The sequence below is a fragment of the Xiphophorus couchianus genome, chromosome 15 (genome assembly GCF_001444195.1).
Source record: "Xiphophorus couchianus chromosome 15, X_couchianus-1.0, whole genome shotgun sequence".
NCBI lineage: Eukaryota > Metazoa > Chordata > Actinopteri > Cyprinodontiformes > Poeciliidae > Xiphophorus > Xiphophorus couchianus.
In genome coordinates, this window is record NC_040242.1 from 6,557,627 (window position 1) to 6,572,078 (window position 14,452).

At 37.8% G+C, this 14,452-nt stretch overlaps 1 protein-coding gene across 6 annotated transcripts in view; it reads right to left on the reverse strand.

Annotated features, from left to right (window-relative positions):
• dlgap2b (discs, large (Drosophila) homolog-associated protein 2b) overlaps window positions 1-13,677 on the reverse strand; it is a 95,366-nt gene extending 81,689 nt beyond the window's left edge. For 2 of the 6 annotated variants that reach the window (XM_028040202.1, XM_028040201.1), the window contains exon 1: window positions 13,119-13,664. In XM_028040202.1, the coding sequence (XP_027896003.1) occupies window positions 13,119-13,236 (118 nt within the window). In that variant the 5' untranslated portion in view covers window positions 13,237-13,664. Of the gene's footprint in view, window positions 1-6,827; window positions 7,454-12,526; window positions 12,582-13,118 lie in introns of those variants that run through there. The other 4 variants (XM_028040203.1, XM_028040204.1, XM_028040205.1 and 1 more) reach the window with 4 other exon arrangements.
• Window positions 13,678-14,452: the final 775 nt, after the last annotated feature.

Sequence of the window (14,452 nt, forward strand, 5' to 3'; positions counted from 1 at the left end):
AAATGGCATTCATGCTTGGTCTTGATAAGATGCATTGCAGAGAATGAATAAAAACCAAGTTTGAGCCACAGAACTGCAATGAGTTTTATTTTTTGCATTTAAGGTGGTGTGAACAATTTGGGCTAGGACTAATCTCTGGGTGGCCCCGCATTATGGTCAACATTCGTTATTTTGTAATAGATAGTATTTTTTGCTACTGTAAAAATTTGCAAAGAGAGGATGGGTTCCCTCATGTTCCTGTACGGTAGTGTTTCTCTCTGATGCCCATATCTAGCTCACTCCTCTAAGCGCACTCTTTGTTCACTCTTGTACTCACTCATACACCCCCACACAGCTTCACTTGCTACCAAAAATGGTGCTATACTCGGAAGGATTGAAACGGAGCAGGAATTCTGGTTATTTCCATCCATCCAGGGTCTTACTGTTTGCCCACAAGACAAAAATCGGATATCAGATTTGGAATGGTGATGAAAGAGCAGAGATTATATTAATAATAATCGTTTTAGAGGGAAAAATGTACATACAGCTGCAAATTCATATAGAAATATTAATTAGAACAAGCGGGGAAAACACCAAAGGAGAAAAGAAAATTATAAACGTTTATAGTTTATAATCTACAATTACCAAAACAAGTAATAATAATATGTTACCTTCAAAACCATAGCAAGACGTTTAGTAAAGTTTATAATACTCTGTGGAATATATAATGCGAAATAAGTAGATTTATATGAAAGCAGTTATACTGGTAACTTCACTAAATTTAGCTAGACTTTATTCTTTATTTTTTTTTCCCATGTTTGCAGGGATATTGGTTAATTTGCTTGCTTAAAAAAACAGGTTGATCATCTTTTACATTTAATTTTAAATGTGTAAATACTGCGAAAACCATGATAAATTTACTTTAGGTTTTCATACTGAGTTTGTCATACCAATTCATGCTTAATTCTGCCAGTCTTTTTGCCCTTTTTCTTTATTTTAATGTAGAAAATGTTAACATTTTCAAATCAAGATGGTGGTAAATGGATTACTGAGGCAAAGCTTATGAGAAGCACTGCTCCAAGGTATTTTCTGTTTGCACTTCTCTAATTATAAGTTGCTAAGTTGAGATGCTCTGTGTGTCTCTTAAAGCTTTGTGATCTGATGTGATGCAAGCTGAAAGTTGATAAACTGAGATGCTGCAAAAGTAATTAATAGGTGGCACAGCCATGATGGAAGACAACTGACAAGACAGAGAAATGATGTGAAACTACAACACTCTGGTCTACAAATTGGTGGGGGAAAAAAACCCCACAAACACACACACACGATCCTTCATGTAGAGGAAAGTTAATTGTGGAATCCCAGGGAGGTGTTGCTACTTGACACGTCTGTCATCATTGCTGTCTCATGTTGCAGCTTCAGAAAATTTCATCTACTTAGTCTTTTTTTAATGCAATCACATAAAAGAAGATGAAAAGAAAAGAAAACTAGCTATCCATGCTCAATTTAACTGATTTATGCTTGCGGATTGGAATTAATGCCATCTGCAGATACTTCAGATTACATTCAGTTAAATCCAGCTTGGACCAAGATGCAAAGAGGAAATTGCACAAACTAGAAAGCATCAGCTTTACTCAACAGAACATAAAGAAGAACTGGGCCCGGATATCCCAGTTTTACTTTCAACGTATCTGCAGATCGGGATGCACCCAGAGGAGTGAGACAACATGAAAGCCAAGTTTAAAATAAATGTGTGGTCACCAGTATTCTACAGCTTAGCAGAATTACATAATTGCATTTTTATGAATTGTCCTGCTCTGCACAAGGTAATGAATCAGCCTGTTAGATAACAGGAAGTTAATTCTTTCTTCCTGACCTCCAAACCTCAGCAGAAAAGCAAAGATTCAATTAACAGTCAGAGGCAGCGCGGCTTAATCCTAAAACAAATCATACGCCATAAGTAGACAAACAGGGAACAGAACCAGATTAGCCATTTCATAAACACCTCTTTGCTAATTCATGAAGAAAGGATTTAAACAGCAACAATGACATTTGCAAACTTTTGGGACTGTTTATAAGGTCAAACTCTGATATAGCTTTTTTCAAAAAAAATAGCAAATTATGGGTTATTATTGATATGGGTTATAAGTGAGTCAGAATCTAACTTTTAAGCTTAGTGACCAAAACAGACAGTTAAAAGATGCAAAGTGTTACGAATTACAATATGTAATTCTACCTCCCAAAACCAGCATTTTAATGAAGTGCGGTGGACAAAGAAAGTGTTCAGATAAAATGTGTTACTGGAGAAAGAGAAATCAAAGAAGTAATTCTACTATGAACAAGCTACAGGGTAGTTTAGCTGAGAAAATGACTTGTGTTGGTGACTGCTTTATGTATGAGTAGATCACAAAAGTTATGATCTAAAAAGTGCAAAGTAACATCTGGAAATGAAAGGGACTCTTTGGAAACAAACTGCAAAAATATGTTAAACCTTAGTGCCATTGTTTGCAAGATTGCAAAGATTTAGTCAGCCTAGAGACAAAAGACCTGCTTCCACAGGGAGGGAACGCACAAGAAATTAGTCATTGGTTGGTTTAAGCAGCTATGGTTTCTGAACTGCATAAACTTTCCATCATACTTCCTTGTAATTAGATGTCAGAAAAAGTGCTGAACGATATCTCTGCCTGTATGGAGAACAGAGTAAAAAAGCAAACTTTTACCACAACTGTTGAGTCAGTGAAGGGAAACGGATTCGGTTTTCCCTCAATTATACAAGAAATGCATTGCTTTGGAAATATTTTCAGTTCCAAAGACCAAGAAACTTACTAGCGGGGAATATGTTAAGCAGTGTCTACATGAGCAGCCAGGCTAATTAACTAGCTCACATCAGCTAGTTATAGAAAAAGCAGACCAATAAAATTTATGATATTCTGTGCAGTAAGCACTTAAAAATAACTACTTCTGCTATTACTACATTTGTAGCTGTTTTTTTTTTTTTCTTTAAGTCTAGGCATCAAAATTCAGAAAGTGATTAAATGAAATCTACATTAAAAATATAACCAGATTTTTCAATATGTAATTTTAATAACAGTAGGAATAATTCATGCTTTGTTTCGACAAAAAAAAAGTAAGATCATCTTAAAAGTTTTGTTCTGAATTATCTTAGTAGTGTTCAAACAGAACCATACATGACAAATGACCATGCATGCAATATTAATTAAAAACAAAAAATGAGAAAGAAAACACATGCAGACTAACTAAAACTATTGCAGAATAACTGACATTTTCATCTACTAATAAAAACTAGACAAAAAAATAAAAAGGAGAGGAAATCTCATCGCATGGTTGTTTGTCCTGTCTGTCTCTGTGTTGCCCTGCGACAGACTGGCGACCTGTCCAGGGTGTAGCCCGCCTCTCACCTGAAATGTTCCCTGGAGTCAGGCACCAGCACCCCTCCCAACCGCAAGGGTGTACAGAAAATATTGTAGATGGATGGAAGGAAATCTCATCTGTTTTCGTTTTTGTCGTGCGGAAAGGCGCAATAGGTGATGTGTAGCATGTGTGCTTTTTGCATAAATCCTGTTTAAGGTTTTTTATATTCGAGTCTAATGAAAAGTCTAATTGAATAAAGTGGGTTCAAATGAAGGGCTGCACAGTGGAGCAGTTAGTTGAACTGTTGCCTTGCAGCAAAAAGGTCTGGGGTTTTAATTCCAATTTGGGGTCTTTCTGCACAGAGTTTGAATGTTCTCGCTGTGCATGCAAGGCTTTGGGTTGTCTGCAGGGTATAGACTATGGATGGATAGTTTCAAATAGAAAACATTCATTTGTTTCTGCATCTTGCAAAGTGAAACGTTAATTCAGTTTCAAATAGCTTTTTTTATGAAAGCTGATAGCCTCAACAAGGTATCTTTATATAGCTTTATATTTCAGTTGACTAACATGCAAGACAATTTAGTTAATTCAAGGTAGAATGACCACTGCTGACCAAGCTTTGACTAAAACCAAATGAAAATGTGGTGTGAAAATGGATGCTCCATGCATGCACTCAGACCTAAGGGCATTTTACTGTCTCCAGATAACCTAAAATGCATGTTTTAGACCGTGGGAGGAAGCTGAAGTACCCTGAGAAAACCCACACATGCCCAGTTTGAGCATGAAACAATTGCACTAATGTGTTTTTCATTTTCAGAAAAATATGTTTCATTATTTTCTGTATTTTCCATCAATTTTTCCTCGTGTAGTAAAGATTTGGAGAGAATTCAGCTGAATAAGGCATGTCCATATTTTTCGGCTTTTACACAACCTGCAAATTACATCTCATCATGCGTTATTTAAGACTCACTGAAGAACTGATCATATTAAGTGACTTTTATGATTGAAAAGAACGCCAGGGAAGACTATTCTTCCATGGGCAATTTCTAATTATTAAGCCCTCCTTTGGAAAAGCCTTTGGTCACCCCCAAGCTAAATTTAAATCGTTTTCGTTGGTATTTCACTTTCTGCCATCATACATCCAGGAAACCTGCATAAGGGCAGACAGATTTCCATACAGCAGTATAAAAGGTTAAACTCTTAGATGTATACTTTGTTAGAAATCTATTTCACATCAACAGTAAAACAATCCATCTTAAGCTGCTGTTACTTCTTTGTTTTGAAATATACTGTATGATGGTGAATCTAAAATTATTACTCTGAACAACAGGCTGCTAGTAGAGCCTGTTGTATGAAACATCAAACCCATTTATGGATATAAAGTAGGCGTGTAATTTATGATGCACCTCTTTCCTGTTTGTTGTGTGTTTATTAAGACGAAGGCCGTAAAATGTACAGAATCCACCAATGCAATTTTTGTTGAATACCATTGTGAGTTAAATAACTACAACCTGAATTAACTTGAAGATAGGGCCACGTGCCCTGTTTACTATTTTAAAAAATGTAAATAGGAATTTTTTAAATAGTGTCTGCTTTATGCAGACAGAGCGTCTGCATAAAGCAGCATGAAATAATTGGTTACTGTTGCAGCATTCGCATTGCGCTTTTACAGGAGTGGAGCACATTTGAGATATGCTGCATTGTGGCATCTCTAAATGGGAATGACCATGTTATGGAATGTCCAACCTAGCTTGAGATCCTTTATAAGATATGTGAAGAACGATTTAAAGCTTGGAATCTTCATAGAAACACCATAGAAATGCAAAACAGATACGTAATGATGTGATGGAGGAGCTAGATTGTTTAACCAGTTTAATTGGGCTTGGTTAGCTTGTTTTTTAAATAAAAATTTTGCACTGTAGTATGCCAATGTTGCAATCAGAAAAAAGTAACCTTTTCTGCATTTGACATCCGAACATGGGAAACTAATTTTAAATCTGACCAAATACTGATAAAGTCAAAAGAAATCTGAAGTTAAAGAGGTGCATTCCCATGATCCATCTGTCCATTTACTTGCTATACCTGCTCAGGGTTGTGAGGATGGAGGATGGGGACCTCCAGCAGTCAATGAACAAAAGGTGGGAGACACCTTGGACAGATCAGGTGTCAAAATATTCTTTTCACAATCACATCTGTAAGTAGAAATCAGTCAATCATATCAATGAAAAAAAAAAAACACTATTCCCGTGGTAATGCGGGCTGTACCCTCACAGGGCTGCCAACTGAGCTTCCCTCTCTCATTCCAGCTAAGTGAAGCATTTCAGAACAGTGGCGTATCTGCTGGAGAATCAAAGACAGAAAAAGCCACCGGGGAGCCACGAAGAGCTGCGACTCTGCTCCTTTGAGATCCTCCCCTGCATCCCAATGCCTCGCATGACAAACGACCAGGCAGACACCTTGCTGCACAGGAAGAGCAAGCCCGATTCAATCTGCACAGCTGTGTGACCACGTCTGTGCGCCTACATGTAGGTTTCTAGTTTCAGCCAGGGACAGTGTGTTGAACCGTAAACGCAAGTTCTTCGTTCTCTGCTCAACCTGAGCAATTTGAGTCATTTCGTCCAAACAAACATCAGAAATGCAAGATGTGGAAATCGCTGCAGCACTGGCTAGTCTTTATGTCTAATTATGTCATTATAAGGAGTGCCTGTTTGGAGGATGAAGGTAAGAAACCCCTCATTAGAGTCACTTACAGGTTGAGAGTACATACAGTCAGACCCTGTGTGTGATTGAAATGCTTGCAGCTTTTGCCCGGTAGGTTTCTGCAAATCAAAGAGCGTTGGAATAAGTTGTTCTGCACCCTCCCATCACCCTGTTTTTCCTATCTCTTCCCACTTTGAATCTTAAATTTCTCAGCCTTAGAACTACATGCATGAACAAAATTTGACCGGCTTCTTTTTTTTTTCCTTCCTTCATTGAGCCAAACTGAATTCATAAAAACGATTACATAACAACAAAAGACACAGTGTCCGGTAATTTGAAGGCAACCATTCCGTCGACTTGTACGGCACATAAGAAGATCAATGGGAAGCTTTCTGGCCACTCTGTCAAGATGAAAAAAAAAATCTGTTTTTTCGATCTCCAAGCCTGGATGAAATCCTCTCATTCTGCTTGATTCTGTTTCACACGCCTACATTCACAAACACACAAGACTTGCAAATCCCTCCTAGTAATGGGGGGAGAAAAAAGCTGCTTTCCCCCCTAAAAGTAGAGACAAATCTATGTGCCTCTGACAGCTTTCTGTGATTCCCATCGATCGCAAGGAATACCGGTTACCTAATCTGCTATGGCAACTTGTCTTCTACCTGTTAAATTCAAATGCATGCAAGACTGAAACAGATGTACATCTTCTTTTAGAAAGAGAAACCAGAGAAAAGAAGTGTTTGAGTGTTTCCCTGGATCAATCTGAGTCTTCCTACCTTGCAGCAGCTTTATGTTCCAGAGACATTGGAGCACATATGCAGCGCGTCTTCACACGATGTCAGGGAAGCGGCTGATAGTCATGCAGAGGTGTGTCTCATTTGAGAACAGCAAGGGAAAGCAGGATTCTTCCTCTGTGTTCTTTTTTTCCTGTTCCTTTCTTATCTTTTCCAAAGCCCACAGAAAAAATGAGCGGTGACATAGGAGGAGGAAGAGGAAGTGGAGGAAAAGGTGGAGGAGGAAGAGGTGGAGGTAAAGAAGGAGAAGGAGGAAGAAGAGGAGAGGGAAGGCTGAGGAGGGAGCAGTCTGCTGGGCTGCTGTGGATCACCTGGAGCAGTGTCGGGCTCTGCATTTACTCCTCCACTGCAGCAGTGCGAGGCAGCGGCGCGAGTTGCATGTTGCTCCCACGGATCATCACAAAGCCAGGACGTGGACTTTCCCATCTGCTGGATTCGGAAGTTCTGCAGCTCAGCGGCTCCACGCACTCTCATCCCAATCAGCATGCACACTCATGCTTCCTCCTTGCATCTGCGTTTCTCAATTTTCATGCGTTTGCTTTACAATCTCCTCCTCACAGAGGCTGCGGTAGCACCGAAATGCTCATAATTCAGCTCTGTTTCCAAGCTCTTGCATGTGTTCATGTATGTTCCTCTTTTAATTATGACATGACAGCTCCCCAAATCTAACCCACTGACTGCAATGACATCATTTTCTGGGAAGGAAAAAAAAAGAAGTCATTTTTTACGTGCTCTTGTAAGCACCCAGCTTGCATCAGAGATCTGGCGTGTTTTGTGTTCCACCTCCAGGTGTTTAAATGGCACACAGTCCATTGAGAAAATTAATCACGACCAACAAGAAAGCCAAAATCAGTGGTTCCCTTTCAGTGCGGCACTTCTAAACTCAACGCAACAGCGGGCATTTAAAAGTCTGGGAATTTATTTTATCCAAACTAGAACCACACATTTCACCCATCAAGCAGAACACTTGATCTCAAAGTTTAAATGCCCTCAGATTCCCCTCACGTCCTTCCTCCTTCAACATCCTCTTCGTTCTGCAGTGAAAGCAGAGCTTCAAAGGTTGAGAGACAATCAGAGAGGAATTAATACAGATTGGGAAAGGATCCTATTGATTTTAGAATCTAATGTAAGCAGCATTTGTATTCTGAGCAGCTCAAGTTCAGTGGGAGAATACTTCTCTGCTTAAGATGAAAATGATCTGTGAGCAACAGATGATACAGATATAAACGATTAGCAGAGCAGATAGATGAAGGTTTGAGTGTCCAAGGTCTCTGGGAGCAGTGATAGTGGTTTTCTTTACTTTGCTTCCTTAAACTGACAGTAAATGAATGGCTACATTGTTTTTTGGTATCTCTTGTGAAAACATTGAGTTTATTGTATGTTTTTATAATTTAAAATAAATAGTTAAACAATTTCAAGCTTGTTAAAATTCGTTGATATGCAGACATAGAAATTTTAAGCATATTCTATACATTTTCAATAGGATTGATTTTATCCCAATCTGCCCTTTCACCATCAGATGAATGGTAACCAGCTGGAGTGGTATAAAGCAACCAAAACTCACCAAAGCTGAAGCTAAATATAAACTATAAATTGACTGAATTTAACATTTAACTGGTTTTATCCAGTCAAATGTGAAAGACCTACTGGTTTTACAGTGAACAACTTGAACTTGATTGAGATTTGCAGCACCACACACAGACAATCCAAATGTCTTCTGGTGATATTTTTACAAAAAAAATGTAGCTGTTCATCATGAAAAGAATTAGAGGAGTCAATGTGAGAACCTAAAAGCAAAGTACCAACAGTCAAGCGCTGTGGTGGCAGCATCATACTGTTGATCTGTTTCACTTCAGACGTTACTGGCGCATTGGATGGCATGATGAATGACAAACTCCATGCAGAAAGACCCCAAAATAGGATTCAAACCCAGACCCTTCCTGCCTTGCTGTAAAGCAACAGCGCTAGCAACCAAGCCACTCTGCAGCCCACAAACAATCATTTCTAATTAAATAAATCAAAGCAGTCAAAAAGAATGGTCAAATATTCAGTCAGCACTAAGCTAGAAACTTCAAACTTCTTTGTCAAATTTTTTGTCTTTTAATATCAATGTTGTGTTCATTATCAATCCACCAATTCCTCAGAACATAAAAGATAATGTATCTGTAGAAATATATGGAACAATTAAATAATTCCTTTCAAACCTGGGTCTTATTCATTTGCATAAAGACCTAAAGACTATTCAGTACCCCAGCTGAATAGTTGGAGTGCTAAAAGTATTGAGCAGAAAAAAGTAAACCCTCTAAAGCAATTCACAGCCTGTTGTAAAACTGGTCAGGTTTGGAGAATCACTAGAAAGATCAAGGCATGTGAGTTATGAAACAGTCCCATCTAGTGGCGCTATCCTGTTTTATTTTTTTAAAACCCTTCCCAAACAGAGATTTCAATTTCTTAAGATTCTCATCTATGAACTGTAAACTCCATCTCTAACAAAACAAAACAAAAAAAGAAATTCAGGAACAGTCGAATGCAATTTGTGGTTTATATTCCTTAAAACTATCTGCTTCACATAGTTGTTAACATTCTTCTCCAACCTTGAGAAAATGATGACTAAGATGTGATCAAGAGCAGCGTCTGCGTGTGGCTGATGAAGCCGATTAAAATCTTAGCGATTCTTTACGTTGTGCACATCAAATAAAAAATGACGTTCCACTATCTATTCTCCCTTCAGCAAAAGCTTTCCTGCTGACAGAGACTGTAAAGACACAGTGGGACACTACACATGATTAACTCCCAGATAATCTCTGTGGGTAGGTGGGCTGAATCTCCCCTGTCAGCTCATTTGTAAAACAAAAAAGGACATTTACACAACATGATTATCACACATGACTATTAGTCCAAGTCCAACAAATGCTGTTAGACCTGACATCCAAGTGTAAGGAGGACATTTTAATACTGAACAGCAAAAACAATGACATTTAGATACATGCAAAATCAACATGATGATTAAACTGAAGAAAAAAAAGACAGCTACTACCTTAGTAAAACAAGTCAAATCTGATCTTTTTTTGATTATTGGATAGTCATTGATCAATGTAATCTTTCAAAGTGCTCTCGACCAACATTTCTTCAGTCTTTCTGAAGGTCCTTGAAAGCCTTTTCTGTCTAGATCTTGTATCTTACTGTGGCTCCATCATTGCAATATCAGTGCAATATGTACAATGTCAATTGCAAAATGTATTTGCCCAGTTACATGAATCGTAACCTGGGATACAATTTTCTGTTTGTAGAGTCAGCTAAATAAAGGAGGCTAATTATATTTGAGTGACACAACTTCATTTACTGATTTAATTTTCATAAATGATTTTTAGTCAGACTTAAGTGGTTTAATGAACAAGAGTATATTTAGAAAGAATAGAAAGACATTGCATTTAAATTGCTATGAATGTCTTAAAAATTGCTACATTTTTTCAGAAAACTTGAAAAACTAATAACACTTCATGGCCCAAGAAATCATTAAAGAATAATCAAATGATTAGAATTTAAACATAGAAAATCTTTTTTCGAACCAGTAAACATATCCTGGTCCAACCACAACTCTTCACAGTTGTTACCGTGAAAAAAGAAGACTCAAAATTTGGCTATTTTCAACATCAGTGATGTAGTTTTAGTTAGAGCATGCAGAATATGTTGAAGAAATTAGGAATGAAGGACATTTCTAATTTGTGTAAATTCAATAAAAGCATCCAGACCAGGGATTCGGACTGCTTTAACATAAAGTTGGATTTTGGCTGGTTATTTCATTTCTACACCATCTACTATTTTTCAGTTTTGGCTCTTACATACACAATTTAAAAATGTTAGCAACTATTTGGAAATCTCAGACTTATCCTAGATTGTTTTAGAATAAACACAAAGACTACAATTTTAGTGAAGCTAATCTTAATATTTGTTTCAATCGCTAACATAAAATGTGAACTCCATGATAAATATGTCTTTTAAAAGCAGCAATACCTTGTTTTACAGCAACTGCTTTCTGACACCGAAAGTGTGAGTTTGCTTCGGCTTCTATACATAAATGATAAATTACCGTTCAGAGCAGGAAGACTAGAAAGAAATACGTTGAACACTGATTAATTGTATTTTCTTAAAGAGAAATGAGAAATGAACACAGGCAGGTCAGAGCTTTGCAAAAAATAAGACTGAAAATCTGCCACAAGTCTTGGATCATTACATCTCTAATTAAAAGAACTTGGCTCCACGAGGAAAACATAGAGAAATGTTACTGAGATTACTATGACTGTGCCTTCATTCCTTACCGCGTCCTTCATTTGTGTGCCATGTAGAGGAAACATAATTTCAAGGCGAATTAATAAATTAGATCCATATTTGGTGATTTCATCTTGGCCTTTGGCTTCAAAAGCATCAAGGGGGCAGTGACTCTATCTGAGCTCAGTGTTTCCATGAAGCAACATTTGATCAACATCAATACCCAAAAAAATGCCAGAAGAAAGCCAGCAGCCCCCTGTAGTTGTTTTTTACTCCGATGTTTCTCTGAGCTCTGACCTCTGCAGAGAGAAGGAGTCATGCAGAGTGTAACTAATTAATGACTAGCAACATTTTTCTGCTTTACACACCACAACTTCACCACCATCTCACATTTGCTAACTTTCTTTAATCACTGTGAGAGTCTTAGTATGAAGCTGGCTTTGGTGGAGTGTAACAGAGAAGTTAAAATGGAAACAAGCAATAATTTATCATCACTATAAGCATCTTACTTTTGATTTGCGATGTATTTTGAGATTAAAGTGTGTGCTGAACAATTTCACAGCAAGTTAGCAGAACTAGAAAGAAAATGTGTGTAGCAGCTGCACAAAATACGCAGATTTGGTGAATTAGTATACTGATTTATATAAAGGTTAAAGTTTACATGTATTACTTCAACAAAACTTGAGGCTGTGCACTGTAAATATAGCCAAAAGATTTTTTTTTTCTCATTTGACCAAACCTCCTTCTGCCAAATGTTTACTTGTGTCCCTTTGAAAGCTTATGGTCCAGGGTTGGGAATTATGAGCTACACTGACAGAATCAAATACAAATGCACACCACGCTTTTCAGATTTTTATTTAATGACTATTAAAAAAGAAAGAAAAATGCTAAAAACAAAAAATAATAGATGTACTCTTTCCTGCCCCTTAACAATTATGTGTTATTCTGGGTTGGTCTTTGTCTTAAAATCAAAATTGCGTCCAATGAAGTTGTAACGCATGAAAAAGTTAAAAGGGTTTGAAAATTTGTTCAAAGGTACAGCAGACTCAGACCAAGGTTGATGCATCTCTCGGGTCCTGTGTCATATCTGATTCGATGTTTGTCCCTTCTTGTTGTTTTTGTCCCTGTCCACTTTATTTTTAGGCAAACACTGCATGAAATGTGCAGGCACAGGGCCTGCTGTGAAACTACATAAAACAGCAGCCAAAATCTGTCCCTTTGGTGAAAATAGAAAAGAAATTACAGCTTTCCCACAGCTTCTCCTTTTGACCAGTGTTAATGCCCCCCTAATGTCTCATTCCAGCAAATCAGTGCTACTGGCAAGCCAGTTACAAGATGTAAAAAGATAAACTGTCTATTAAAGTGAGCATGCCCCCATTAAAGGTGAATGAGTCACCCTTCCCACAGCTTACCTGAGTCCTTCTCAAAGAAAAGACAGCAGTGAGTCTGTAGTAGCCATGGTAACACCTGTGACAGATGAAAAAATGGATGACAGATATAGTACAGCTGAGTCACCACACACACACACACACATATATACGCACAGATTTACTGAATGGTGGGAAACAACACAATGGGAACATGTGGGCAATAATAAATAGAAGGGACTCGAGAAACATGTGCCCCCCCCCCCCTCTCTCTCCTTCTCCAAACATTGACAACGCTCCCAACACCTCACCCACACATCATACATGTTCGGGTGCGATTGATTGACAAACGACAAAGTGAAAAATCAGTCACTGAGTGACTCATTCTGGCTCTGCAGAACTTCTGGCTTTTTCTTGAGACGTGAGCTTTTAGTCCGCGGGTGTGCGTGGCTGCTTTGCATCAGATGGTCAATTTAAAAAAAAAAAAACAAAAAAAAACTCTACTACGCGTCAGGGCAGAAGCACCTGGATTTGAACCCAATAAGAAGAAGAAAAACAAGCCCCGCGTCACAAGCTCGGTTCGTGCATAAACAAACACTCCGCCTGTCTTCGTACTTCTGAACCCCTTTTTTCTTACCTTTTTCAGAGCTGACATCCTCCGCCTCAGAGAAGGTCACTTCTTCTTCTTCAATCGTAAACGGGCGATAAACGAGCGAACGGCGATCATGTCCCCTGGAACGCGTAAAGACATTCATGTTGGTTAGAGAGCTGTGCAGCAGTGCGGCCGTAGATTCCCATGATGGCAAAAATGATGAAGGCGGTTGGTGTGCGCTTCCCTGTCCGACGCAACTCTCGACGCAACGGCAGACTTCATCCCTTGGAGAGATGACTTACAAAACACTGATGTTGTTTTAGTCAATAAGAGCTCTGCTGCTGGTCTCTGGGCAACCTGCATCAGACGCCATTTTTACAAAGTCTGCGCCTATACTGGCCAAGTATTGGTCTGCCGTCAACAGATTTACTGTTACACCAAAGTTCTCACCTGAAGCAAGGAAACAATTTGACAGTGACGATTTTTTATTTTTATTTTTATTTTTTTGATAATAGCGCAATTGACGTAAAAGCAAAAGCACATACATGATATTCAGGATTTAAAGTGAAACTGCTGGATTAAAAAAACAACAGTGTGTTCAAGCTGGTGTAAGGTATAAAAAAATATCTGAAGAAAATAAAAATCAATTCGAGTGTTAATAGAATAGAACAGACTATTTTCAGATTGTGCTATTTTCTTGTTTTAATTTTAAAACCTCTTTACATTGACATAAATAATTAAGTTGCATCTGAATCGTTCCTTTAAAAACCACATAATGCAAGAATCACACATTTATCTTAACATAAGGGAATGTATTAATTTATGTCCAGACTTCATTTTAGACTGATGGCTATTAATTCTTATTTTTATGTCATTTAAATATAACTGACTGAAATACTTTACCCTGTATTGCATATGTACCTTTTAAGAAGTAATCATACACGCTTTGCTGCATATTTTCATAAAATCACTTTCTCAGGTAAATGGAAGTTCATTTCTGCCACTCTGGGGAAAAGAAACTCACTTCATTATGATATCTCATAGTTAATTATGAGGCAGTAATTATTAATTTTTCATCAGAGTGGTGAAAATAGGCTTCCTTATTCAGGAACACCTTGCTAGTAATGGTTGGACTTGTATTTGGTGCTTTTTTGGATTGACATCTCAGATGTCTCAGAACTTACATTTTTTTTAAAAATTTAAGTTCTCCAATTGTACCAACAAAATATACCACACTCCACATATGCATGAGTGTAGAAAAGCCTCTGTATTATTGGTTTCTTCTTTTTAGCTGACCAGAGTGATATTTGTATTTAATAAAATTAATTGTTATTATTATTTTTGACTAAACTCTGTTCTCATTCACTAATGCTATTAAA